Source organism: Peromyscus maniculatus, chromosome 8 (assembly GCF_049852395.1).
Source record: "Peromyscus maniculatus bairdii isolate BWxNUB_F1_BW_parent chromosome 8, HU_Pman_BW_mat_3.1, whole genome shotgun sequence".
Classification (NCBI taxonomy): domain Eukaryota; kingdom Metazoa; phylum Chordata; class Mammalia; order Rodentia; family Cricetidae; genus Peromyscus; species Peromyscus maniculatus.
The window spans coordinates 30623670-30648419 of NC_134859.1; the positions used below are offsets into that span (position 1 = coordinate 30623670).

At 42.9% G+C, this 24750-nt stretch overlaps 1 protein-coding gene across 1 annotated transcript in view; it reads right to left on the reverse strand.

The window, feature by feature from the left end:
* Nucleotides 1-316: 316 nt before the first annotated feature.
* Nucleotides 317-24750, reverse strand: part of LOC121831575 (hepatitis A virus cellular receptor 1 homolog) — a 33476-nt gene continuing 9042 nt past the window's right edge. Inside the window, exons 2-7 of the mRNA XM_076543976.1 lie at nt 18727-18784; nt 15984-16355; nt 7893-7942; nt 5291-5399; nt 2930-2966; nt 317-575 (exon numbers count right to left, since the gene is read on the reverse strand). Coding sequence (XP_076400091.1) covers nt 461-575; nt 2930-2966; nt 5291-5399; nt 7893-7942; nt 15984-16355; nt 18727-18784 — 741 coding nt within the window. The 3' untranslated portion in view covers nt 317-460. The remainder of the gene's footprint in view (nt 576-2929; nt 2967-5290; nt 5400-7892; nt 7943-15983; nt 16356-18726; nt 18785-24750) is intronic.

Below are 24750 nucleotides of genomic sequence, written 5' to 3' on the forward strand. Positions count from 1 at the left end.
TATTTATCTACCAAGTTAAACCTGTAGCTCCCATGACTTCATTCCCTTGGTGGAAAGTGAATAAAACATAATCATGAAGTGCTTCCAAATTAAGTCTTGCCCCCCCTTTTATTTTATTTATTTTTTTACTTTTAAATCCTCTTCCTGATGGATTTAGTACCCAAGATAGAAGGTCATTTCTTACATTACCAATGATTGTCTCTCATGGATACAACTTATGGCATCTAAAGAACACAAGGAATTCTAAAGTATTCATGCTTGAGAGGACACTCCCCAGTGTGTGACAAGACTAAGCACTATATTAAGAGTGACTATGTATATGAACTAGTAGAGGGCCATTCTCTTTCCTCCTGCTCCAAGTGGGAACATCAGTTGAACTGCCACAGAACAAATTTAACAGTGTGGTTATATCCCGTTACTTTCTTCTACAGTCTTGGGATGATGGCCCCTCAGAGAACAGCTAGGATTTAATCCTTGAATGAACACTGTCATCAACAATGTCAAACTTGTCCTCGGTTTGGGGCTGCACTGTAGATTGAAAGGTCTCATTCTGGTAAGCATGGAAGACGACTGGGCTGTGGAGAGAGTTGTTGAAAAAAGAACAAGCAAGTCACTTTTCAGGTCTGAGCAGAGTTTTCATTTATGATTTAGCAAGACTGGGTATTCAGGTGGGCAGGAGCCCCATTCCCAAAACTGTAACAGGGAATGAATAGCACCATATAGGGACCTGATATTAATTCATAGAAAAGTTTGCTTAATAAACATCAGAGAAATTAAGAATCATTAAAACAAAAATAATTCATATTGGCATCAATCTGGATACTCATGTAAGAGAACACAAATGTAGAAAGTCTAAAAAGACAGATATCTAATGTTAAACTGAGTTACCTGATCAAGATATGCATTTTGGAACTGGGGTAAGAACTGAATGACTCATGCATTTACAGCTTAGGACTGTGACACTTTAGAAAGGGTTAGGAAGGTCTGGTGACCTATGCTAGATGCCTGGATCCTTGTAAAAGTGGAAGGAGAGAACCAGCTTCACAAAGTTGTCCTCTGGCCTGCACAGGTGCCATGGAACCTGTACACACACACACACACACACACACACACACACACACACACACACACACACACACACAGCCACCACCACCATCTCCTACCACAATAAAAAATAATAAGTTCTTGTTTAAAAAAATAATTTTGAGCCGGGCGGTGGTGGCGCACGCCTTTAATCCCAGCACTCGGGAGGCAGAGCCAGGCGGATCTCTGTGAGTTCGAGGCCAGCCTGGGCTACCAAGTGAGTCCCAGGAAAGGCGCAAAGCTACACAGAGAAACCCTGTCTCGAAAAATCAAAAAAAAAATAATTTTGAAATCTACATAGCATCTGCACACTCTAACACTAACACAGATGGGGAAATATGTAAAGCTTCAAAGCAGGGCTTTTCCACAGGGGCTGGTGGTCCGGGAAACAGCTGCAAGGTCTACAGTACAGCGCACACTCACATACATCACATGCACAAAAACATCAGGCATGATAGGGAAAGGAACTAATTTGGGGAGAGAGCTGCTGGTGTCTGCGGACCATCCTTTCCCATCAGCTGAGGGAGGGGCTTTTACTCTGGTAGTCACGGTGGCTACTGTGTGAGCTTCCTACAGCTCATGAAGCAGCAAATCAGAGAAGAAAACAGACTGACTAACTCATGAGCAGTGTTTTGACAGAGTGGAGTTTTGTCTTTTATATAAAGGCCATCACTACTACTGAAATGTAGAGCCAATGGCCATCTCTGCTACTGAAATGTAGAGTCAATGGCCATCTCTGCTACTGAAATGTAGAGTCAATGGCCATCTCTGCTACTGAAATGTAGAGTCAATGGCCACCTCTGCTACTGAAATGTAGAGTCAATGGCCATCTCTGCTCCTGAAATGTAGAGTCAATGGCCATCTCTGCTACTGAAATGTAGAGTCAATGGCCATCTCTGCTACTAAAATGTAGAGCCAATGGCCATCTCTGCTACTGAAATGTAGAGTCAATGGCCATCTCTGCTACTGAAATGTAGAGTCAATGGCCATCTCTACTACTGAAATGTAGAGTCAATGGCCACCTCTGCTACTGAAATGTAGAGTCAATGGCCATCTCTACTACTGAAATGTAGAGTCAATGGCCATCTCTGCTACTGAAATGTGCAGTCAATGGCCATCTCTACTACTGAAATGTGCAGTCAATGGCCATCTCTACTACTGAAATGTAGAGTCAATGGCCATCTCTACTACTGAAATGTAGGACCAGTCAGCCACATGAAGAACACCTGTGCAGAGAGTTACAAAGAAGATGGGACAAAGCTTTTCTTTGAGTGGGTCAATAGCACATGAACAAGTATGGAAACAACTTAGGGTCAGAATGCTCAGGTGAGCCAATGTGACAACTGACAGAAAACAGTCTTTTTTGTTTTGTTTTGTTCTTCATTTTTGTGTTATGAGTTTTATATGTTTCCCCCCTTTTGTTGAAAGAGAGAACATAATGTAGGGTGGGTAGGAATTGGTGTCATCCAAAAGGAGTTGGTGGGTGGAAAGGAACAGGATGAAAATATGTAATATGAAAAATACTTTAATGAAAAATAAGTAAATAGGACTGGAGAGATGGCTCAGAGATTAAGAGCACTGACTGCTCTTCCAGAGGTCCCGAGTTTAATTCCCAGCAATCACATGGTGGCTCACAACCATCTATAATGAGATCTGGTACCCTCTGCTGGTGTGCAGACATACATACAGACAGAACACTGTATGCATAATAAAAAAAGAATAAGTAAATAAAAAGGGGGAAGGAATGAGAGAAAGAGGAGGAGAAAAGGAAAAGAAAGAAAGGAACAAGGAGAAATCCACGAGACTTCAAGTTCCAAAGCAGTGGACACAAGCCAAGACAACTTACACTTCTGACTTCCTCTTCTTTCTCATGTGTCTGCACTCTGAAATGGAATCAGGGGAGTTAGGAAGAGTGGAAAGGGAAATTGAACATGTCATCAAAAACATTCATGACATTTTCTTCTAATCAAGGGTATTGTTTTTAATTGAACTGTTCCCCAGCAACCATTGGAGGCTCATTCTTTCATGTGCCCCACAGGAAGTATCTTATCTTCATTCGAAGATTGGTGCACTCACCCATATAGCATTCCTAACCCGCTAGAGTGGCACTGGAAAATTGTCTTTCACTGAAAAAGATGAAGTCTAGGTTTGTAAATTAGCTGCTGGAGCACAGGCTAAATGTGAAATCTCCCGGTGACCTGAGACACAAGGTCCTATTAGTGGTCTCTTCCATCAGGGACCCTTTAAAAATGTCACTAAAGCAGCACTATACTGGCCTTGGCTCCTCCCATAACGTTGCTCAGGAAGTGTGTACCACTTATTCCTCACTCTCCACTTCCTGTCAAAGACTCCCAGTAGCCACCCTCCCTCAGGGGAGAATAAACAACTTTGGGCTAAGAAAGTGAATATATCTGTAGTATTTTATGCAATTTATATTCCCCTTTTAGACATTATCTTACGACTTTAGGTTAAGCTAGACCTGACCTGTGATCCTTCTGTATCAGTAGCCTGAATTGTGGGATTATAGGCAGATGTCCTCAGGGCCAGATTAAATAATCATTATGAATAAACAAGTTCTAAATATTGGAGGGAATCGGCCTGAAAGCTGGCAGCCATATTCTTGTTCTCTATTTTCGGTCCAGCCATGTAAAACAGGGAAGTAATGAGCGTGTGTGTGGGGTCTTGAGCAGTTGACAGCTGAGGGTCTTACACATGGAGTGGACTGCGCAGACAGAAACACTGTGTGCACGCCCACAAACTCAGCAGGAGGGGGTCATGAGGTCTGGCTTCCATCCTCAAAGAACTCTGGTTAGCATTAGTCATGTAGTTTCCTCTCCCAGTGTTTCATTTGCCTCTTCTATTAAATATGTTGTGTTCCAGAACACTCATAAATATCATCATGGGGAAAAAACAGATGCCCAAGCTAGGAGAAAGTACAGCCTAGGTTTTGTAATGGTCTGTTACCATCCAGATCTCATCCTGTGCTGCAAACTATTGTTCCATAGTCTCTAATTTCTTTTACTTTGGAGATCTCTCTCTCTCTCTCTCTCTCTCTCTCTCTCTCTCTCTCTCTCTCTCTCTCTCTCTCTCTCTCTCTCCATGCTGGAGCACTCAAGTGTTCCAGTTCCTGTGCCCGTGTGAGTATGTGCACTAGAGTTCAGGATCCTGATAAAGGGGAGGCATTTCATGAGGCATCCAATGGAGCTGTAGTTAAGGCAGTTATGACTCACCCACACAAGAACTGGGATGGGATTCATATCCTCTGCAAGTGCAGTACATGGTCCTGAGTGCTGAACTATCTTTCCAGGCCCATATTAAATTTATTTAAGGAAAACTTGAGTTTAGTTTTTCTGTTGACATGACCAATAATTGAAGCACAGCTCATGGATGGTAGTGGAAGAAGGATAAAAAGGTCAACACTGGCCTCAGCTACACTGTAAGTTCAATGCCAGCCTGGGATGTACAAAACCCTGTCTCAAAAACTGCAAAGGAAACAAATCAAACGAACAGTGGAACTTAGGAAAAGAGCCACCAGTATTTAAATTTTACAAGTTAGATGAAACAGGAATCTTGATGATACTGTAACAGTGCTCACTGAGCACTTCACAAATGTTAGAAACAATCTCAGTGCACAGTAGTTCCTAACACATCCCTGGGATCCAGAGGGGACTGCAGTATGTATCTTAGATTAGGGAACACAGAGGAGTCATGTGAAATGTGAACGCCATGGCATGTGGAGTTACTTGAAGGCAGTCAGAGTGGCTGAGAATCCTTGTTCTAGTTCCTTGGTTTGGGAAATATACATGAAACATACTGTCTTCTAGCAAAGGGCTAAAGAAGACAGAGGAAGTGCCATCTTGAAAGAAATGTGGGAAGTCTCTATTGGCAAGAAGAGCTATGGAATTTTCCTAGAATCAAAATCTATGCTCAGACTCCATTCTCCCTAGTCACTACACTGCTTTATAGGGCCAGTCTCAGGAGAATCCGAGGCCAAGCTCTGAGCACTCAGAGACAGGCACAGGACCTCTTTGTTTTAGAGGTGAAGGCTCAGCAGGACCCCCACTTTGCTCGGTGGATTTAAAGAGGCTTTGCACTATGCTACAGGTGTAAAAGATTTTGCTCTGCCAACCTTCCTTGGATTTTGTGATCATTAATCAGGGAGAAGCACTCCCATTGCTAACACCGAAAGCTTGATAGAGTTACTCACTTATGATCATCAGGATGCTCGTGAGAAGCAGCAGCACAACAGACACGGAGATGCCGATATAGAGGCCCTTGGTGTGGATCTTCAGGGGGTTTGGTGTGGGGACCACTTCCTAAGGAAACATCAATCATTGATGAGGCACCAAATGAGATGAGTAGAAAACACATCCTGACCCTCAACCTAGACTTTTCTCTCCATTTTCTGTGGCTACTCTCGATTATGCAAGTAAGTGGGAGTGTGCACCTGGACTCCATCAGAGGCAGAAGACCATCTGAGAGTTCCAAGACAGTCTGGTCTACACAGCAGTTCTGGGACAGCCAGGGCCACATGGAGAGATCATGTGTTTAAATAAAGTAGAACATGCCAGTAAACACAAACAACCTGAACTGGTAATAAGCTGTGCAATGCTAGACAATGCAAACTTCAAAGTGTCTAAGAGAAGGATGAAAATGTTTTCTATGTGGTTTGAGGTGACAGCATGGTTGTATATCTTGTGAGGGATTATATCTGCATTAATATTCCTAGGTTATTCCTCCATTGAGAAAAACAATGGCTCCTATCTAAATCAATGCTCTGATGTTGCCCATGTGTGCTCATTTGCGGAGACTGGTCTTTCCTCACAGATCCTAATTGTCTTATAAAAGACAATTCTGGATTCATTCTCTCTCTCTCTCTCTCTCTCTCTCTCTCTCTCTCTCTCTCTCTCTCTCTCTCTCTCTCTCTCTCTCACTTTGTACCCACAGGTAGCCTGGAACTCTCTATGAAGACCAGACTTGCTTCTAATGCCGAAATGCACATGCTTCTTCCCCGTAATGGGTAGGATTAAAGCCATGGATCCCCATGCCAGGCGAAATCTACATCTTTATAAACCATTCAGAGGAAGCTGTTCCTGGATGCAGCCTGATTAACACCATGTGATCAGACAGAAATGCAGAATCTCCCCTAGTGCCCTGGTGAAGGTGATCAGGGATCAGTACATACTGAATAAGCAGGAGACAGGCTGGGCAGCAGGTGAGGCCCCTCTAATAGCTTAGCACTCATCTACCAACCCTAAACAGAGCCCATGGGATGGGTTTAACTGCAGGGAAGTGGAGAAATAGAGACCAGGTCTTTGCCACTGTGTGAATGAGCCTCGTCTCTGGAATCACAAGCCCAGTTCTTCTGCCTAGTCAGGGAGACTATGGACAAGTTAGTTAAGCTCTGTGAGCACTGTCTCTATGTCCTCAAACATGTTTAGCTGGAAGGGGAATTCTCAGGTCCTTCTTGACAAACACTGTGGGGATATAAATAATGTTCGTTGTTTTTGAGACAGGGTCTCCTGTATCCTAGGCTGGCCTGGCACTCACTATGCAGCCAATATGATGAACTTCTGATCCTCCTGCCTACATATTCTGAGTGCCTGGATCACAGGCAGGTCCACCATGCCCATGTGGACATTTACTTCATAACATTTTCCTGATTATGATTCCGGATTATGGCAGCAGTGGCTATCCTTTCTCATTTATCTTCCCATATGTTTTTTTCAATCTCTTCATGAGAGAGAATCCAGGAAGTTAATCTACAGGTTTAAAATGTATAGTGCTGCTCCTAAGCATGGGGGTGCACACCTGTAATCCCAGGACTTGGGAAGTAGAGACAGTAGGTCCTGGAGTTCATGATCATTTTCAACTCCATAGAGAATTCGAGGCCAGCCTGTTCTCCAGGAGCCCCTGTCTCAGAAACAAACAAACCCCAAACCTAGACACACACACACAAATGTATCTCTGTGCACTGTTCTCAAGGCACCTAGAGCCAGATTGACAGCTTCAGAGTCCAGATGTTGCTATTTTTTGTTTTGTATTTAATTCTAAATTATTTCTTCTTTCTGGTAAAGATGTCTGCACTGCAGTTAACCAAGCTCAGGTACAACTTCACCATGAAGGATTGTGTTAAAAACAGTACAAGTCTGCTCAATTAGTAATACTTTCAACATGGCATGATAGTTTCTGATACTGCACTAGAATACAAAAATATGTATTAATTTATTCTGCTCTAGTTAGCACATTCTTATTTTAACCATAGAAAATAGTCAGTTTGTTTCTCTGTGTCCTTACCTCCCTCCATTGCTTTGTAAAATATCTTTTACTGGATATCTCTAACAAAGTTGCTTCCTAACACCCTTTTTAGAGTTAAATTCTTCTCTTCTTTTCAATGTATTTATGATCATACATTTAATACTGTCTGTCTCTCTGGGATCCTTTTTTTCCCCCGGAGCTGAGGACCAAACCCAGGGCCTTGCATTTACTAGGCAAGCACTCTACCACTGAGCTAAATCCCCAACCCCCCTCTCTGGGATCTTTGAGACATGGTATTGCTATGTAACTCAAGCTGACCAGGTAGTCCAGGCTATCCTGAAACTTGGTATCTCCTGTGTCAGCTTCCTGAATCCTATGATGAAGGAATAAACAACTATGCTTGCCTCTTTTCCTTTTCTTCTATTTTTTTCTTCTTCTTTTGAGACAAAAGTCTGTGAACTAAATTGATTTACAAAGTCTTTAAATGCAACATGATTCCAGGAAGACAGACAAGTGAATCTCACTATTAACACAAGGAGGGATATGCTTACGGTGTGATTATTCCAAGGGCGGTGTGAAGATGTCACAGTGTCGATGTCAACTGCTCAAAAAGAATGAAAATTGTCATTAGAAAAACGTTTGATTTGCATTATAGACACCACACATATTCACAATAGCTTCTATGATAGATTGAAACTTAAATAACATGATCAAAAACTACAGACAGACAGAGATCACAATAAATACTAGTATTTTGTTAAATTTATCTAGGAAGTTGTATGTCTTAACCTTCCTGTTCTGACTTCATGGAAAACTCTCTCCTCTTCTCCTCCTTTTCCTCATCCTCCTCATCTTCTTCCTCTTCCTTCTCCTGCTCCTGCTGCTCCTCTTCCTCCTCCTTCCTTTCTCTCTCCTCTCTCTCCTGTCTCTCTCTCTCTCTCTCTCTCTCTCTCTCTCTCTCTCTCTCTCTCTCTCTCTCTCTCTGTAGATAATACAAGTAAATGCCCGAGTATATCTACAAGTTTAATGGAACCAGAACACTTAGTTTTGGAACAGTCTAAGGTCTCACCTTATCTATACTTCCATATTAGCTAAGGATGGTAAGTGCACAAAGACCATATACACACTGAAAGGTCAGGATGACTCTACTCAGAATCAGTGGAACTACCATGACATCCATAACAACTTGTGTGTATTCTTATCCAATATGTCAGTGTGCCTTCGCTTGGATCAGAACTGCTTCAGCAATCACTTATAATATCACCCACAAGTTGACGTGTCACACATGATGTGAAGATTGGGATTTCATATGGCAGGAGAGTCACCAAACTCCATTCACATATCGGGGTGTTTCTGACATACCTTTTTTTAAGAACAAATTATAATTTTTATGCTTTCTAAAATCCGTATGTACAGCATTCTCATTCTGCTGAATTATAGCAATAAACAAATGCTTTACATCCTAACAGTAAGCCCCCCGGTTTCATTTTATTCTTGAAAAAGCACATGTCAGATGATTACACAATTGTAATTTTAGCAAATGACAGACATATTTGCTGGCAGCACACACATACAGGATGCCCAAACAGTGAGTGGAAATAGTACAGGTCTATGAAGTCCCAGTTACTGCCAAGGGCTTTGCCCAGCATGAGTGAAGTTGGATGACTCATAGGCCTCCTCAGTCCTCACATTACAGTGCTTACATTTTTACTCACTGGAGGCTCACTTCCAAGGAGCCAAAGGCAATTACTAGGTTTAGGTACCATCTACAGTCTGAGCTCTGTTTGTGACCTAGGACCTTAAGCAAGACCTTCCAAGTACAAGAGTAAGTGACTCAAATATGAAACAAGATAAAATTTTAATTCAACACTGGCAAGCATGGTGGTAACCACCTTTTATGACCAGAGGCAGAGGCAGGAAGATCTCTGTGACGTCAAGGCGAGCCTGGTCTACATCATGAGTTCCATACCAGCCATGTTAAGATCCTATCTCAACAAAATAAAACTCAGAGAATACTGCCCCAGCTGGTCACATGATCATGTCAGCTGTCACTACTTTTCTAAATCTCTGTTTTCCATGAAGTCAGTAACTTATCCATGTTCTCCAAATTCAGTCCATGATCCCATCCCTTGAAGTAGACAGAAAGTAAGCATTGAAAGATTCTGTCAATCCTGAGAGATCTCACAGTTCTCCAGTGGTGCAGCTGCCTGGAACAAAATGGTTTTCTCACAAATCCTATTCTTTAAAATCCCAATAATATCCTAAAGCCCTCTGTAACCTCAGCTTGTAGCCCCGTCCCTCAGAGTCATCCTGGTTGATGTACCCACAGGCCAATGGGAGGCAAGGAAATCAACACCTCCCATCAGATAGCAAAACAAAACAAAACAAAAAATCGGTGACCCTTCGGCTGCTCACAGAATCCAGCCTTAACCTCAGGGGATGGATGAGTTGTAGCAAGCTTTATGTGTCTCTAACTGCTACTTTATCTTCCCTCCTGGATGTAGAAGATTTGAAGTCATCTTGTCTTTGGATACCAATCTTTTTCCCAATCTCTAAAAAACTATCCATTACTATTGTCTAAATTCATTTCTGTGGGAATTCGAAGTATGAACTTTAGGGTATCAGTCAAAGCATATGCATAAAATTTATTTTATATTAAATTGGTATATGCATATGCCATCTGTATATGGGTTTCTGCACTTAATTGTAAATGCTTATGGAGACCGGAGGTCTCAGATCCCCTGGAAGTGGAATTACAGGCATTTGTGAGCTGCTCAACATGGGTGCCTAGAACCAACTCAGGATGTCCTCAAGAACAATACTTGCTTTTATGTCTTTTTTTTTTTTTAGGTTTTTCGAGACAGGGTTTCTCTGTGTAGTTTTGCGCCTTTCCTGGAACTCACTTTTTAGACCAGGCTGGCCTCAAACTCACAGAGATTTGCATGCCTCTGCCTCCCGAGTGCTGGGATTAAAGGCGTGTGCCACCACCGTCTGGCATCAATACTTGCTTTTAACTATGGTGCCATCTCTCCAGCCCAAGCTTGAACATGCCACCTTTCCTAAGGATTTTAACTCTAATGTGTAAAATCATTAGTATTAAAATCATCTTTTTGAATTTTCCTGTTTCACAAATAAATTAAAAGATCCTTGAAGCAAAAGGGAGACTTATGGAGTTTTCTTCAGTGAAGATTTGAATACAGGGCAAACCTTCCAAACATAAATCTCAGAGCCCATGGCAGGAGGTCTGACCCTGGACTCAGAAGAACCAGCTTCCATCGCAAGTGAACAGGGACAGAGTCTGAGCCACTTTCTGTCTTCATAAGTTCCATCGTGAACTTTCTGACTCTGTCAGTTCTTGTCACTATAAAATAGGGACAGGTCACAGCTATATAGGACACAAGTGTCTGAGAATTAAGCACTGCATCATGAAGCAAGTAGGATACTGCTTAATGTTCAGGAAATACCAAATGATAGCCTCCCTGAACTATGGCCTCAACTGGATGGCCCAATCCCAGAATGGATATAAAGGGTCAAGAGTCTCCCTACCCTGACACTAGTTCTCAGTCATTCACCATCCTCATCAGCTATCCTAGATCAAATATCCACCTGTTTGGCTAGTAGTGAATCCTCAGAGAATCTCATATAGAGAGACAAGTGTCCTCCATGTTCAAATTCTTACAGCAGAGCAGAGGGTGCATGCAAAAAATTTGGAGAATCACAGGCATTGTGAAGTCATTGTTTGGAACCCATCTAAGAACCCTTCACCTAGATCATACTTATGACTGCCTTGCTGTCCAGTATGTCCTACATCACCCCATGAGAAGGCCTCTGATTGCTGAACCACAACGGGTTTTACCTGGTTTTGGAGTTGGTGCGTTTGCTGGTGGTGGAGGAGCTGAGGTAGAGATTCTGGTTGATTTTGGAGCATTTGTGGGTCTTGTTGAAGCAGTTGTGGGTTTTGTGGTTGTTGAGGATCTCCTTGGGGTAGTTGTGGGTTTTGTGGTAGTTGAGGGTCCCATTGGAGTAGTTGTGGGTTTTATGGTAGTTGCTGGTCTCCTTGGAGTAGTTGTGGGTTTTATGGTAGTTACTGGTCTCTGTGGAGTAGTTGTGGGTTTTGTGGTTGTTTGCGGTCTTTTTGGAGTAGTTGTGGGTTTTGTGGTTGTTGAGGGTCTCCTTGGAGTAGTTGTGGGTTTTGTGGTTATTGAGGGTCTCCTTGGAGTAGTTGTGGGTTTTGTGGTAGTTACTGGTCTCCTTGGAGTAGTTGTGGGTTTTGTGGTAGTTACTGGTCTCCATGGAGTAGTTGTGAGTTTTGTGGTAGTTACTGGTCTCCGTGGAGTTGTTGTGGGTTTTGTGGTAGTTACTGGTCTCCTTGGAGTAGTTGTGGGTTTTGTGGTAGTTACTGGTCTCCGTGGAGTAGTTGTGGGTTTTGTGGTAGTTACTGGTCTCCGTGGAGTAGTTGTGGGTTTTGTGGTAGTTGCTGGTCTCTTTGGAGTAGTTGTGGGTTTTCTGGTTGTTTTTGGTCTTCTTGGAGTAGTTGTGGGTTTTGTGGTAGTTGCTGGTCTCCTTGGAGTAGTTGTGGGTTTTTTGGTTGTTTTTGGTCTTGGAGTAGTGATGGGTTTCTTTGGAGTAGTTCTGGGTCTCCTTGGAGTAGTTCTGGGTCTCCTTGGAGTAGTTCTGGGTCTCCTTGGAGTAATTCTGGGTTTCCTTAGAGTTGCTATGGGACTCGTTGGAGTAGGTCTGGGTCTATTGATAGGTTTGAATCCACCTGTAAGTCTCCCTGAAGAACTTGTTGGAACTCCTGAATTAGAAATCAATGTGAAAGTAAGGGTCAGCCAAGCAAGAAGAAGAGCCTTCACTCCACCCACTCTCTAGCACACCAGGGAGAGGCTGTCCCCAGAGAGGCTCGTCTCCTGCACTTCTGTTCTTTGTCATTGACCAACTAGGATGGGGCAGGACAGAGCCCTGGGGATAGGCTCATCAATAGGAGGCAGCTGCACAGACAACATAGAGCTGAGAACAGAGCCCAAGTTCCTAAGGACACATAAATAACAGGTGTCAGATCCTCAGATATCTCTAAGCATCTCTGTGACACTGAGAGGGTATGGGGGACTGGGACTGCTCTCAGTAGTGAGTGACTGACTTCATCCACAGACTACAGACTCAGCGTGTTCAATGCAGTCAGTTCTGAGAGGACACACCATATAGCATTGCATCCTAAGGCTAACTGGGCTAGTTGGCCCACAGGAGTTCCCTTGCAAGGCCCAACACTAAATGATTTGCACATTTGAGTAGAGAAGAGACACAGTCATTTATGGTTTCTTCCAATCTAATAGAAGCAGTGTGAATATTCCTTATCCAAAAATTTTTGGTTCCAGGAGTTTCAGAATTTGGGTAATTCTGTAAATTTTGTAAAATTTACATATAGCTTACCGACAGGCCTCAACTCTAAATGTAGATAGATGTAGCATTCATATGCATACACTTTATATACATAGCTTATAGGTAGGTTTATAAACTATTGATATTCTGTGTATGAATACTTCATGGCTTTGAATTTTCCAGGTATATTACCAAGGCAATGCCCAAGAGGTTTCAGATCTTGAAACACTGCAGATCTGATATTGGGACAAGGCAGGTTTAACCTGTAATTCACAAATTTAAAAAAAAACCCACAAGTGCTGAGTGAATCCAAATGGCTTACTGGTGTTCTGAGAGTGCACAGAGATCCCAGACTGGGGTTCAGGGAAGAGAATGCTTGGAAGGACAGTCCACGGGGAAGTCCGGAAGGTACACACAGGACTTTGGTCAGCTGACAGTTTCCACATAAGCAGCTTCTGTCCATCCTAACCCTGCCAACTACAAATACAACCCCAGGAACTGGGGACAACTCCTTTGAACACTCTTCTTTAAAGGATGTGATGTCACTCAAATTGAGAGTTTTCTTTTTTGGGTTTTTTTTTGTTGTTGTTTTGTTTTCCAAGACAAGGTTTCTCTGTGCAGCTTTGCACCTTTCCTGGAACTCACTCTGTAGCCCAAGCTGGCCTCAAACTCACAAAGATCCACCTGGCTCTGCCTCCCTAGTGCTGGGATTAAAGGCGTGCACCAAAAGAAATGTGTTCCCTTGTTATATGCAGGAAACTAGTGAAAGCAGAGTTCAGCCTGCTTTTAAAATTTAAAAAAATTGTATTTCTGTTGCTCTCCCTGTCTCTGTCTGTCAGTCTGTTGACCCCCCGTCCCCGTGTGTGTGTGTGTGTGTGTGTGTGTGTGTGTGTGTGTGTGTGTGTGTGTGTGTGTGTGATTTTCCATGGCCAATGTGTTAAGGTCAGAAGATAACTTGAAGGAGTTGGTTCTCAACCTCTACCAAGTAGGCTGCAAGAACTGACCTCAGGTAATCAAGCTTGAGCAAGGCACTTTTACCCACTGTTGTGGTTTGAAAGAAAATGGCCCCCAAAGGGAGTGGCACTATTAAGAGGTGTGACTTTGTTGGAGTAGGTATGGCCTTTTTGAAGTAGGTGTGGCGTTGTTGGAGGGAAGTGTGTCACTGTAGAGGCAGGCTTTGAGATATCCTACCTATGCTTAAGCTACACCCAGTGAGACAGTTGATTTCCTGTTGCCTACAGGTCAAGATGTAGGACTCTCAGCTCCTTCTCCAGAACCATGTCTGCCTGCACATTATCATGTCACACCATGATGATAATGTAAGCCACCCCAATTAGAAGTTTTTCCTTTATAGGAGTTGCCATGGTCATGGTGTCTCTTCACAGCCAGCAATAGAAACCATAGCTAAGATACCCACTGAGCCGTCTCACTGGCCTTCAAGCCCCTTTCCTATAGAGGGCCAGATAGTAAGTGTCTTGGACTCAGGAACCGAAGCATAGGTGCTCCAGAGCAAGCACTCATGTCAGTCAGCTTGAAAGTCACTGCTGATAACTTAGCAAGGAGTGGGTGTGGCTGTGCTGCAATAAAACTATTCACACTATTGGTTTCAAACTATGAGATTGCTGATCCAGTCCAATGTGTGGGCAGAGGCCTGAGCACAGTACACACCCTCCCTGGAGAGCATAAATCTCTGAGGTGGAGAGAAAAGCAAGCATGTGAACAATCTAGTGAGATCACTATGAGAACAAACCCAGGAAAGAATCACCAGCTCAGGAGCTTTCTCCTTCTCTTGCTCTGGGGCATTTTTTTTTTCCTCCCATGTAGGTGGGAAAGGCTAAAGGAGCTGATGAGGGTCCCAGGACACCTAAAGAGGAAGCTCCGTGTGTTAGAATCACAAGAAATTATTTTTTAAAAAGTGGTGGTTAAAAGATAAAGCAGAGTGTCATTTTTGAACCCCTTGACTAGCCAGAGGACTTTTAAACACTAGCCTGTGAAATAATTTCTATGCTTGATAACAGCTCACTGTAAATAATTTCAAGCAGCTGTACATTGTGAAACAGGCTTTTGATCCCATGGGTCAAAAGATAAGCAGTTGGTTCTGTGAGTTAGGCTAGTCTGATCTACTTGTAGAGATCCTGACCATCTATATGACATGGTGAGATTCAATGTCAAAAATCAATAGATAATAAATAAGAAAGTTAGTAAAAAACGGCAGAGGCTGAACAATTACAAAATGATATTCTGGATTTTAAAAATTGGAGGCAAGTTAGAATGGATGTCTATTGTCAGTGTAAGCCAAGGAGATCAGGGAATATCACCAGAAGGTGCATCCTCATGATTCAGCTCCTTCTATGAAAAGGATGTTCACATCAAAAAGGAAACTCTAATGATTTAAGAACTGGGGCTTTTATGAATTTCTCACTAGTAATCACTGAAAAGTTGTTGGAAGAGAAATACTTTCCCTTGTGGTCATTTTTGTGTATAAAAATTTTGCGACGTGATGTGAGGACTATTGTTAAAGCTCAAGGCAGGGCAGACATGGAGTGGAACTTTCCATCTATGATGTGACCTGCTCTCAGTAAGGTCAGCTGACCCTCGTTGAAGCCAGCTCATCTGCACAGTGGCATCCTGCGTTGACTGCTTTTCAGGTTAGAGCTGTTGTGCTTTACAGTGTTGAGGGCAGGTGTTTTGGGAGGGTGTGGTAACCCACGCCCACAGTACTTGGGAGGCAGAGGCAGGTGGATCTCTGTGAGCTCCAGGCCAGCCTGGAATGCAAAAGGAGTTCCAGAACAGCCAGGGCTGCACAGAGAAACCCTGTTCAAACAAATAAACAGAAACAAGAGTTTCACTATCATAAGACATTAACTCTGAGGCAGAGGATCCCTTTCATTCAAGTCACTTTGGCCTAAATGAAGCTCTCCACAGATGGGGTGGAGGCAGTTTCATGGACCAACATGACTGTCCCAAGTACAGTTAGGACCTGAGTCCTGACTTAGCTCATGATCTTGAATTAAGGTTGATTTTAGGGCTTAAACAAATAAATAAACAAGTTGTTGGTACACAAGTATATTATCAGGACCAGAGTGCTATAGGCTGGAGAACCAGAAGGGCATGGCCATCAGGACAGTTTGAGACACAAGAGACTATGTCATTAAAAACATAATAATAAGCAAGTGTTTAATCACAAGCATGTTTATAAGAACTTTTGTTTCCTTGTTCTGGGAAAAGAACAAATTACTAGCAAGGCAACAAAGCATACTTACCAGGTTGAACTTGCAGTGAGGTGGTCAGTCTCTGTACACCATTCCACCCCTTCTTTTCCACCCGACAGCAGTAGAGACCACTGTCACTCTCAGTGACATTCTCTATCGTCAAGGACACATCTCCTTGAAGAAGCTGCCCCTTCAGCTGGTAGCGATTGTTTGTCTGATAGTAGATTCTGTGGCCATCAGTCCAGATAAGTGTTTGTCCACATGTGTCAGAAGCACATGCCCCTCGGCCCCAGCACATGGATGAGAGTCCATTAGACACTGGATAAGTACACGGCAGTGTCACAGGGTGACCCATCACTCCATGCACTTGTGGGAAAGAATCCACGGCAGCTGTGATCAAAAGGTGGAATTGGAGAATGAGCACTCAACAGTTTCCTACAATTGATTCTACTTCTTCGTTTCTTTCCCATTTTCCCTTTTTGGCTGCAGATTAAACCTGGGGCATGAGAGGTAAGTGCTCTATCACTGTGCTCCAGCACCAGCTCCTCTTTGCATTTTTCTTTGTAGAGTTTTCATAGCTTAACATTTTCACTCTAAACAATTTTCTGTTAGCTTACTCTTCTTCTGTGTGATTATGTAATGGTCATGTGTGTGGATAAAGCAACTTACTGCATTGTATTATATTCACACTGTATCTTTTTAATTCTTTTTGTATTTCCCTTTCTTTCTCTCTTTCCTTCCTTTCTTCATTTTCTTTCCTTCCTTCATTCCTTCCTTCCTTCTTTCTCTCCTTCATTCTTTTTTTTCTTTTTGAGACAAAACTTACTAGGTAGTTCTCACAGGCCTAGAACCCTCTATGTAGAATAGGCTAATACAAAACTCATAGAGATCCACCTAACTCTACCTTCTGACTGCCAGGATTAAAGGCATGCACCACCATGCCTGACCTGTTGGTTTGTTTTTAGACAGGGTCTTGCTCTGTAGCCCAGGCTGGCTTGTCCTTTTACAACTGCTTTCCCAGAAACTGTGCATGATGATGGGTGCCTGTCAAACTGGAATTCGAAGGTGAAGTCAGGAAACTAGTGAATTCAAGACCAACCTGAGCTTATGAGGCCGGTTGTCATTGCTACTGACAATGAAATCACTGACTTTAGCCACCTCTCCTGTACAATGAGCAGGGCCCAGGTTTCGTTTCCAGCATTGTGGGTAAATGGCAGAACTTTACCAACTTCAATATCAGTTTTCAGATTGGCTTTTGTTTACTCACCTGGTTTTCGTTGGTTTTTTTGAGACATGGTCTTGCTATGTAACCCTTGACTGGCTTCAGTATTTAGAACTTTGTGTGTAGAACAGGGTGCCTGAATTCAGAGATCTGCCTGCCTCCACCTCCCCACTGCTGGGATTAAAGATGTGCACCAGCAGGACAAGCTCAGGATGGGTTTTGTAATACCATCAGGAGGACTGGGGCTTTAGGATCAGTTCTTTAAAAAATTAAGGAAAAAAACTGAACAAGGATCCCATCTTTTTTTTTTTGGTTTTTCGACACAGGGTTTCTCTACGTAGCTTTGTGCCTTTCCCAGAGCTCAATTGGTAGCCCAGGCTGGCCTCGAACTCACAGAGATCCACCTGGCTCTGCCTCCCTAGTGCTGGGATTAAAGGCGTGCGCCACCACCGCCTGGCTTGGATCCCATCTTATATGCTGGTAACATTCCAGAAACTGAACAACATTCACTTGTAAAGTGAGACCACAAAATTGCAATGTTAAATCAAGAAATAAACCATACAGCTTTTAAACCTAAAATAATAGTTTTAATATGTATCTGTTGAGATGATGGATTAAATGTTTCCAATTGCTTCCAGTAAGGGAGAGCTGAGGGCTGAAGAGGCAGCCTCAAGGGTACCAGGCTCTCCTCACCCATGATCCTCTGGCTGGATCCCAGCACAGGAATAAACAAATAAGCAAACAGCACAAAACTGTGAACTGTGAGATCCACTCACTAGTCACCTATATTCAGGCCTAGGTCATGAGTTTGGGATCTAGTTGGAGAAAGCACGTTTCTTGTTCTATAACATTAGTGTGTAACAGGTGTATATATCTCACTGGGACACTAAGTACTTGATTTTTGCCTAATACTTTTTTTAGGATCACAAATATAACACTTGCCATCATAAGAAAATTATAGGAATATCTGATAAGAATTAACAACCTCCCACAATCTCACTTCCTAGAGGTTAGATTGTAAAATTTGTAATATATACCAGGTGTAGAGGCTCACAACTATAATCTTAGCTGTTGGGAAGCTTGAGGTTATTCTCAGTTGTCTATAGTGTGTGAGGCAGCCTAGGCTACCTTAGACCTTGTCTCAAAAGAATTAATATTCAATCCACTATCTACCCCTACATCCTAGAATTTTTTCAGTTAGGATGTTTTAATTAAATAATTGAAAGTGAATGTCTTTTTCTTTTTCAGGTATATATGCACCAAGTGAAGGTTTGGTGCTCTTTCGTGTCCTTTCTTTGGCCCTCAGACTTTGACTATAGCATGCACATACATGTACTCACCGTCACTTGAATGTAACATGCATGTAAATATATTCCCCCCTTACTTGACGGACTTGTGCATCTTATTTTTTAGCCATGAATTTTGAAATTCATGTAGGTTAAGAAATTTCTTTGGAGCTGCCATTTCATGCTGGTTTTTTAATCACTACATAGCCTGTAATACAGAGCCCAGGGAAACGTGTCCTCTGAACCTCTGTCCTCCTAGCCATCCCCCAGTTCACCTCTCACTTACCTGGGAGAAGGAGTAAGAGGACTGAAATGAGGACTTGAGATCGCATCATGATGTTGACCTGAAGGACAATGAGAAGACACTCTGGTTGGCTGTCACTCAACCACACTGTGTCTGAGAAGGTCTCTCATCCTAAATGTATGAATCTCATAGGCCTCTCTGCTAGGGCCCCCTGTCTTTCCAAACAGCCTCTTCTTCCCAGTCCTTCCCCACATATGGCCATCAATCTCACTCCTGGTCTTGGCACAAAAAGCTGGAAAATAGAAAGCTTGAAGGTGGAGATAAGACTGTGTTATCTCCATTGAGAGAACCCTAAGCAAGGACCAGTCTTCCAGTGGCGGTGTACTTGGCCTCTGGTGGACTCAGGGCTGTTCCTGCTCAGCAGCCACAGTGGTTGGTCCCTAAGCCCCAATCAAGTCCATTATTAGTATCTATGGACAAAGAAGAACGGAAGTGTTGTGTCTACACACATTGTCCCATACAGATAAGAGTTTTGAAGTTTTCCATTTTAGGTCCACTGTGACCACTAATAGACTGGGGCTGAGGGAGTATGAACAAATACTACTCTCACTAAAACATTAATACTAAGCTGCTGCAATGGCTCATGGTTAAGAGTGTCCACTGCTCTTACAAAACCCTGAGAGAGGTTCCCAGCACCCATGCTGGGAGGCTCCCAACCACTAATCCTGGAGATGTAGAAGACCCAAACATTCCTTAGACACCTGTGCCCACACATACACACACACACACACACACACACACACACACACACACACACACACACACACACCACCATCATCATCATCATCATCATCACCACACACAGCACACACAATTAAAAACAATAAATCTAAATCTTAAAAATGGTAGTTTGCTTATAATAACTTTAAAATCATATATTTATAGAACTATAAGGTACCTAGTTTACTATAGTCAATACTAATATATTAAAATTTTACTCATTTCATGTATTCATTTCCTGTCTTCAAGAGAATACATATGATTCTATGAATCTAGACCCTATCAATGAATCAAAGACCTTTTGTCTCATGTAGCTTACATCTATCTAGGAAATAAAAATTTGCTTATAAAATCCAGAAAACATAGGATACACTCTTACCCTGCATGTATGAACACATGGACAGAGAGAAAAACAGCAAGGAGAGTGTAGAGCAACTAAGGGACCGTTGGCAGCAGGGCCGGAGGGCTGTGGATGCAATTCTAACTCAGTTGGCCAGGCCTAACTGAACTTTCTAATGCCTTCCCAGAGAAGGTGGGATGTGAGCAAAGCTGAAGAAGATGAGGCCAACCAGAGAGAGCTGTCACAGGAGAAGAAAGAGGGAGGGCAAAGGTCCAGATGCAGGAGAGTGCCTGTGACAGGGGAGGGTAAAGGGAGGGGCAGCAATGCACAGGATCAAGGGGAAGGCTGGGTATGGGACTCAGGAGACACTCTCCTTTTCACAAGGACACAGTCATTGCTGGGGTGGGAGTACCAGGCCCTGGTGTCATCTGAGGACAGCTCTGACTGCTAGGGTGACAAATAAGGACACCTTAGGGTCCATGGCAGGAATTCAGTGTGGAAGAGACAACAGAAGGCAACATGATCAATGAAACCAAGACACTCATGTCAGTGTGCCCAGAAGGCAGAGCAAACAGGACTTCCTGTAGGCTGACGTCTAAAGAGGAAGAGTCCCTCAGGCCTGAGCCGTGCATGACAGGAGGGGATGTCAGCAGAGAAGGGAGGAGCTGCTCCCACCACAGGGTTTCCAGAGGATATTCTGGGTTTGAATCATGCTAGTCTGCAATATCTTTGGGACTCAAAGCTGGACTTGAACTCCTGATCCTATGCCTCCATCTCCCAAGGGCTGGGATTGAAAGTATTTGCCAACATGCTAAGGTTTATTTCTTTCTTAGCTTAAATGATTGAAGTAACAGTGTGGGAGCTGGGTATATGAGCTGGTAGATGGCGGGCTAGTGTTTATGAACCCCTAGTTCCATCATCCACATCAAATCAGGAATTGTGCTCTAGGGCTGTAATTCAAGAACTTAGGAAGTAGAGGATCAGAACTTCAAGGTTATCATTAGGTACCTATCAATTTGGAGGCCAGTCTGGGATACACAAAGGCATAACTTAAAAGAAAACAAAAAGGTAAGACCTAAGGATTTTATGGATATCATATTAGCAATCAGTAGGCTAAGAAAAGAGGATTGCAATGAGATCCAGGCCAATCTTGGCTGCAAAGTAAGTCTCCAGGTCCAAACTAAACAGAAGTCCCGTAACAGTGTGTGCATGTGTGATCTGAAGAGTATCCAAGCTACTATTGAATTCACCTTCCTCCTGCCTCAGCTCTTGAGTTGCTTTTCGACAAAGCAGAAGAGTTTTACTGAGCAATGGAAGGGTGGAATCCAGCACCGAAGAAAATGGTGTTAGCTCAGACATGAGTGGGGTCCCAGGGTGTCTGCAGAAGCTGTGGGCTGACGGCTTCCACACTGAAGGAAGAAACTAACCAAGGGCCAGGGAGATGGATGGCTTAGTGGGTAACGCCACTTCCTGCGAAGCTTCACAGCCTGAGTTAGATCTCCCCCCAAGTACTGACTGGTAAAAGAATAGACTCCTGAAAGTTGACCTTTTACACACACACACACACACACACACACACACACACACACACACACACACACACCTGTACTAAGAAGCAAGTTCAGAGTAAGACTTCATAATTGTGAGGATCTAATCAGAATCCACTGAGGCATATTTGCTATACTATATGACTTGTTTTAAGGTCCCAGTAAGCACAGGGAGGAATGGAGGGGTGGGAGGGGCTTCAGGACAGTGAAAGTACAGCCAGCAGCACCTGGGTGGTGAGAAGCACATGATCAGGACAGACAGACAGCCCAAGAAGAAGGACCCCAGCCACCAGCAGCTCCAGCCTTGGGGAGGAGTGAAGGAACCCCTTTAACAGATACAAACATTTAAAAAACAGTTTTAAAGCTTTTCTCTAAAATTTCCCCCATAGTTAAAGACTTCAGTGACTTCCCAGTCATTGGACAGCAAAGGCCAAGTCTAAAAGCTTCTCATCTTCCGGGACGGACACTCCTTTCCCATCTCCAACATTCCAACTAAAGCAAAATTTAGTTACTCCTGTCCTTGGCTACCTCACTGCTAACACAAAACCTCAAATGTCTGCAGCCAACTGAGGTTCTTCCTCACACTGCATACAGCTATTTTGTACAAAAGCTCCCATTCTGCAAACCACAAGAGTCAATGAAGAACACTGCAATATATCTATGCCCTCACCTCCCTGGTCCCAGTTCTATATTCTATAGTATGTATGACTTATACAGACCAGGAGTATCAAACTGTTTTCTACAGTTTTCTTCTTATCTCTCATGTTAACTTTGCTTAAGATGGCTTTAATAATAGCTCATCTATGAAATTCCATTTTTCCATTTAAATGAAGATCCACCGTCCAAGAATCTGAAGAACTCTATTGGATGCTAAGTTGCCCTAATGTCTAGAGACTCGCCCCCCCCATTGTCCTAATGTCCCACATACAATCCCACATCATCCCATATGTACTTCCATATGGTACAGAAACTCCACAGATCACTATCCTGATTGTCTAGCATGAGTCTATAGAAGACCTGGCTTACCTGTTAGTTAAGAGAGAGTGGAAACTTCTTGTCAGTTTGTCCTTCCAGTCCTCTGCTGCTGAGGGATGCTTCCAGAGCTATTTATGGATAAAGAGGAGGCTCTCTTACAATTCCATCCTTATTTCCTGGCCACAGTTTTACCTGTTCTGTGTGAAAATTGAATCTCTCCAGTTCCTCAGTCCACCTACTAGATAGCATCTACTCACTGATACAAACAGACTAGAGGAGAACATCAGTGGGTGGGAACATTGCTAATGTGCCCCTGGGCTGTGTCCCAAGCTGCAGCAAAGATCTTCACTTGAGGTGTGACTCTAGGCCTGGGGACCATGCTGCTTTGGAGATGGCTGGAGAGTGGAGGGACTTTAACACCTGGACCAACCCTCTCAATTTACATGTGAATAAACTGCTCCAGAAAGAAGAATCAACTGTAGAAACCAGGAGTCCCTGGAGCAAGAGCAGAAGGGACACCTGCTCTTATTGTACCCACTGTCTGGTCTGTCTTTCAACTAACATCTTTCTAATACATGTTTACTAGCAGCCCATGCTCAGAATGGAACAGAAGAAAGAATACATCCAGCCCACTGTGTATGACTACTTCCCCATCCAGCAATTAGAGAGCAAAATGTTGTTCAAGCAAGTGTTTCTAGAAGCAATTATGAATTTTGAGGCTCTCCTCACTCCTAAAAACCAAATAAGCAAATTAACTAACAACCAACCAATGATGAGTGATCTTCTTAAGACACTGAGGATAAGGTCACAGAATTGTTTGGAGCTAAAACTTCTGGCTTATCACCATCTATGTGGGTGTAAGATGCTGCCCCCACACCAATTGTGGGGGAAGACAGATGGGTAACAGGTAGTTAATAACATAGGCTTTACTGAATGGAGTTAGGACAATCATTTCTGTTTTAAGTTGGGTGTTGGTTTTTTTTTTTTGTTGTTGTTGTTGTTGTTTTGTTTCTTGTTTTGTTTTGAAACAGGGTCTCACTATGTAATTCAGGCTGGCCTGATATTCCCTTGTAGTCAAAGACAATTGTGAACTGATCCCTATTCCTCCATTGCTGCTGGATCAGAGGTGTGTGCAGCCTCCCTAGGTTTCTGTTGTCCTGGAGATCTAATCCAGGGCTTCATGCATGCCCGGAAAGTCCTCTAAAACTGAGCTGTTTCAGTCACATTGCCTTCCTGTCTGCTTCTAGGATTTCTCCTGGTCCAGGCACCTATTCCATGGCTGTTCTGTTTCTTGGGACATTTCTCTCTGATGATTTGAAAAGCTGCCTCATATCTTTCAGTCTCCAGCTTATTTGTGTTGTCAATAACAACAAATCCCTAGTCCAGTTACTGTCATCACAAAATAACTCTTATCTCAAAAGTGGTCACTGGTAGCTTGTCACACCTTAGAAGCCTACATAAGGCTTCACTCGGGGCTTTTATGTGTAACAAATGGAAAATGTACACTGAATTCACAAGACTTAAAGTGGAAGAATGTGAACACTTCTTAGTGATTTGCCTATCTAGTCCATGTTGAAATTAAAATACTTGTAATACATTATGGATAATGCTGTCTAGACTCCAAGGCCTCCCACAGCTCCTGAGCCCTAAGCTGATGCCTGGAACACCTGTATAAAGTGTATGCTGTTTTTTTTATGCCAAATAGTCTTGGATGGGGACTTTACACAAGGCCCATCTGCTTAACAACAATATATATTTATGAAGAATATCTGCATTTTATTGATACTATATGATGTAACATATTTTCAAGAAATATAAGTGAAAAAAAATAACCTATTTCCCAGGAACCCATTTTTGTAAAATCATCACAACTCAATGGCAAAACACATACATGCATATGTTGGTATGTTTGAATGCCATGGAGAGTCCACCAAACTCTTTGAAGTATTTGGTAGAGTAACAGAATAAAAGAAAGTTTTTAGTTTGAAGCTCTATTCTCTTCTCTATATTTGTGAAAAAGTTAATTAATTTATTTATGTGTGTGTATTTGTGTGTAGTTTAGTGTATACACATGCACCACATGCTTGGATGAGCTCACAGATATCAGAAGAGGGCCTTGGATTATCTATATCTGGAGGTACAAACAGTTTTAAGATGTCATGAGGGTGCTGGGAACTGAACCTAGGACTCTCCATCACCGAGCCATCCCTCCATCCCTGAAGCTCTATGTTTCTGTATCATTCAAATATTTGAGAAGATTTACTAATATACTAATTGTGATACCTCAGTAAACCCCCCCACTCTATCCCCTACAGACAAAGAGAAGCTTAAACCAGGATTCCTAAGTGTAGATAAGAACTTAGACCCCTTTTCCCCAGGTGGCTGTATCTGCTACAGGGACTTTGGAAAACAGTCAGGATATTC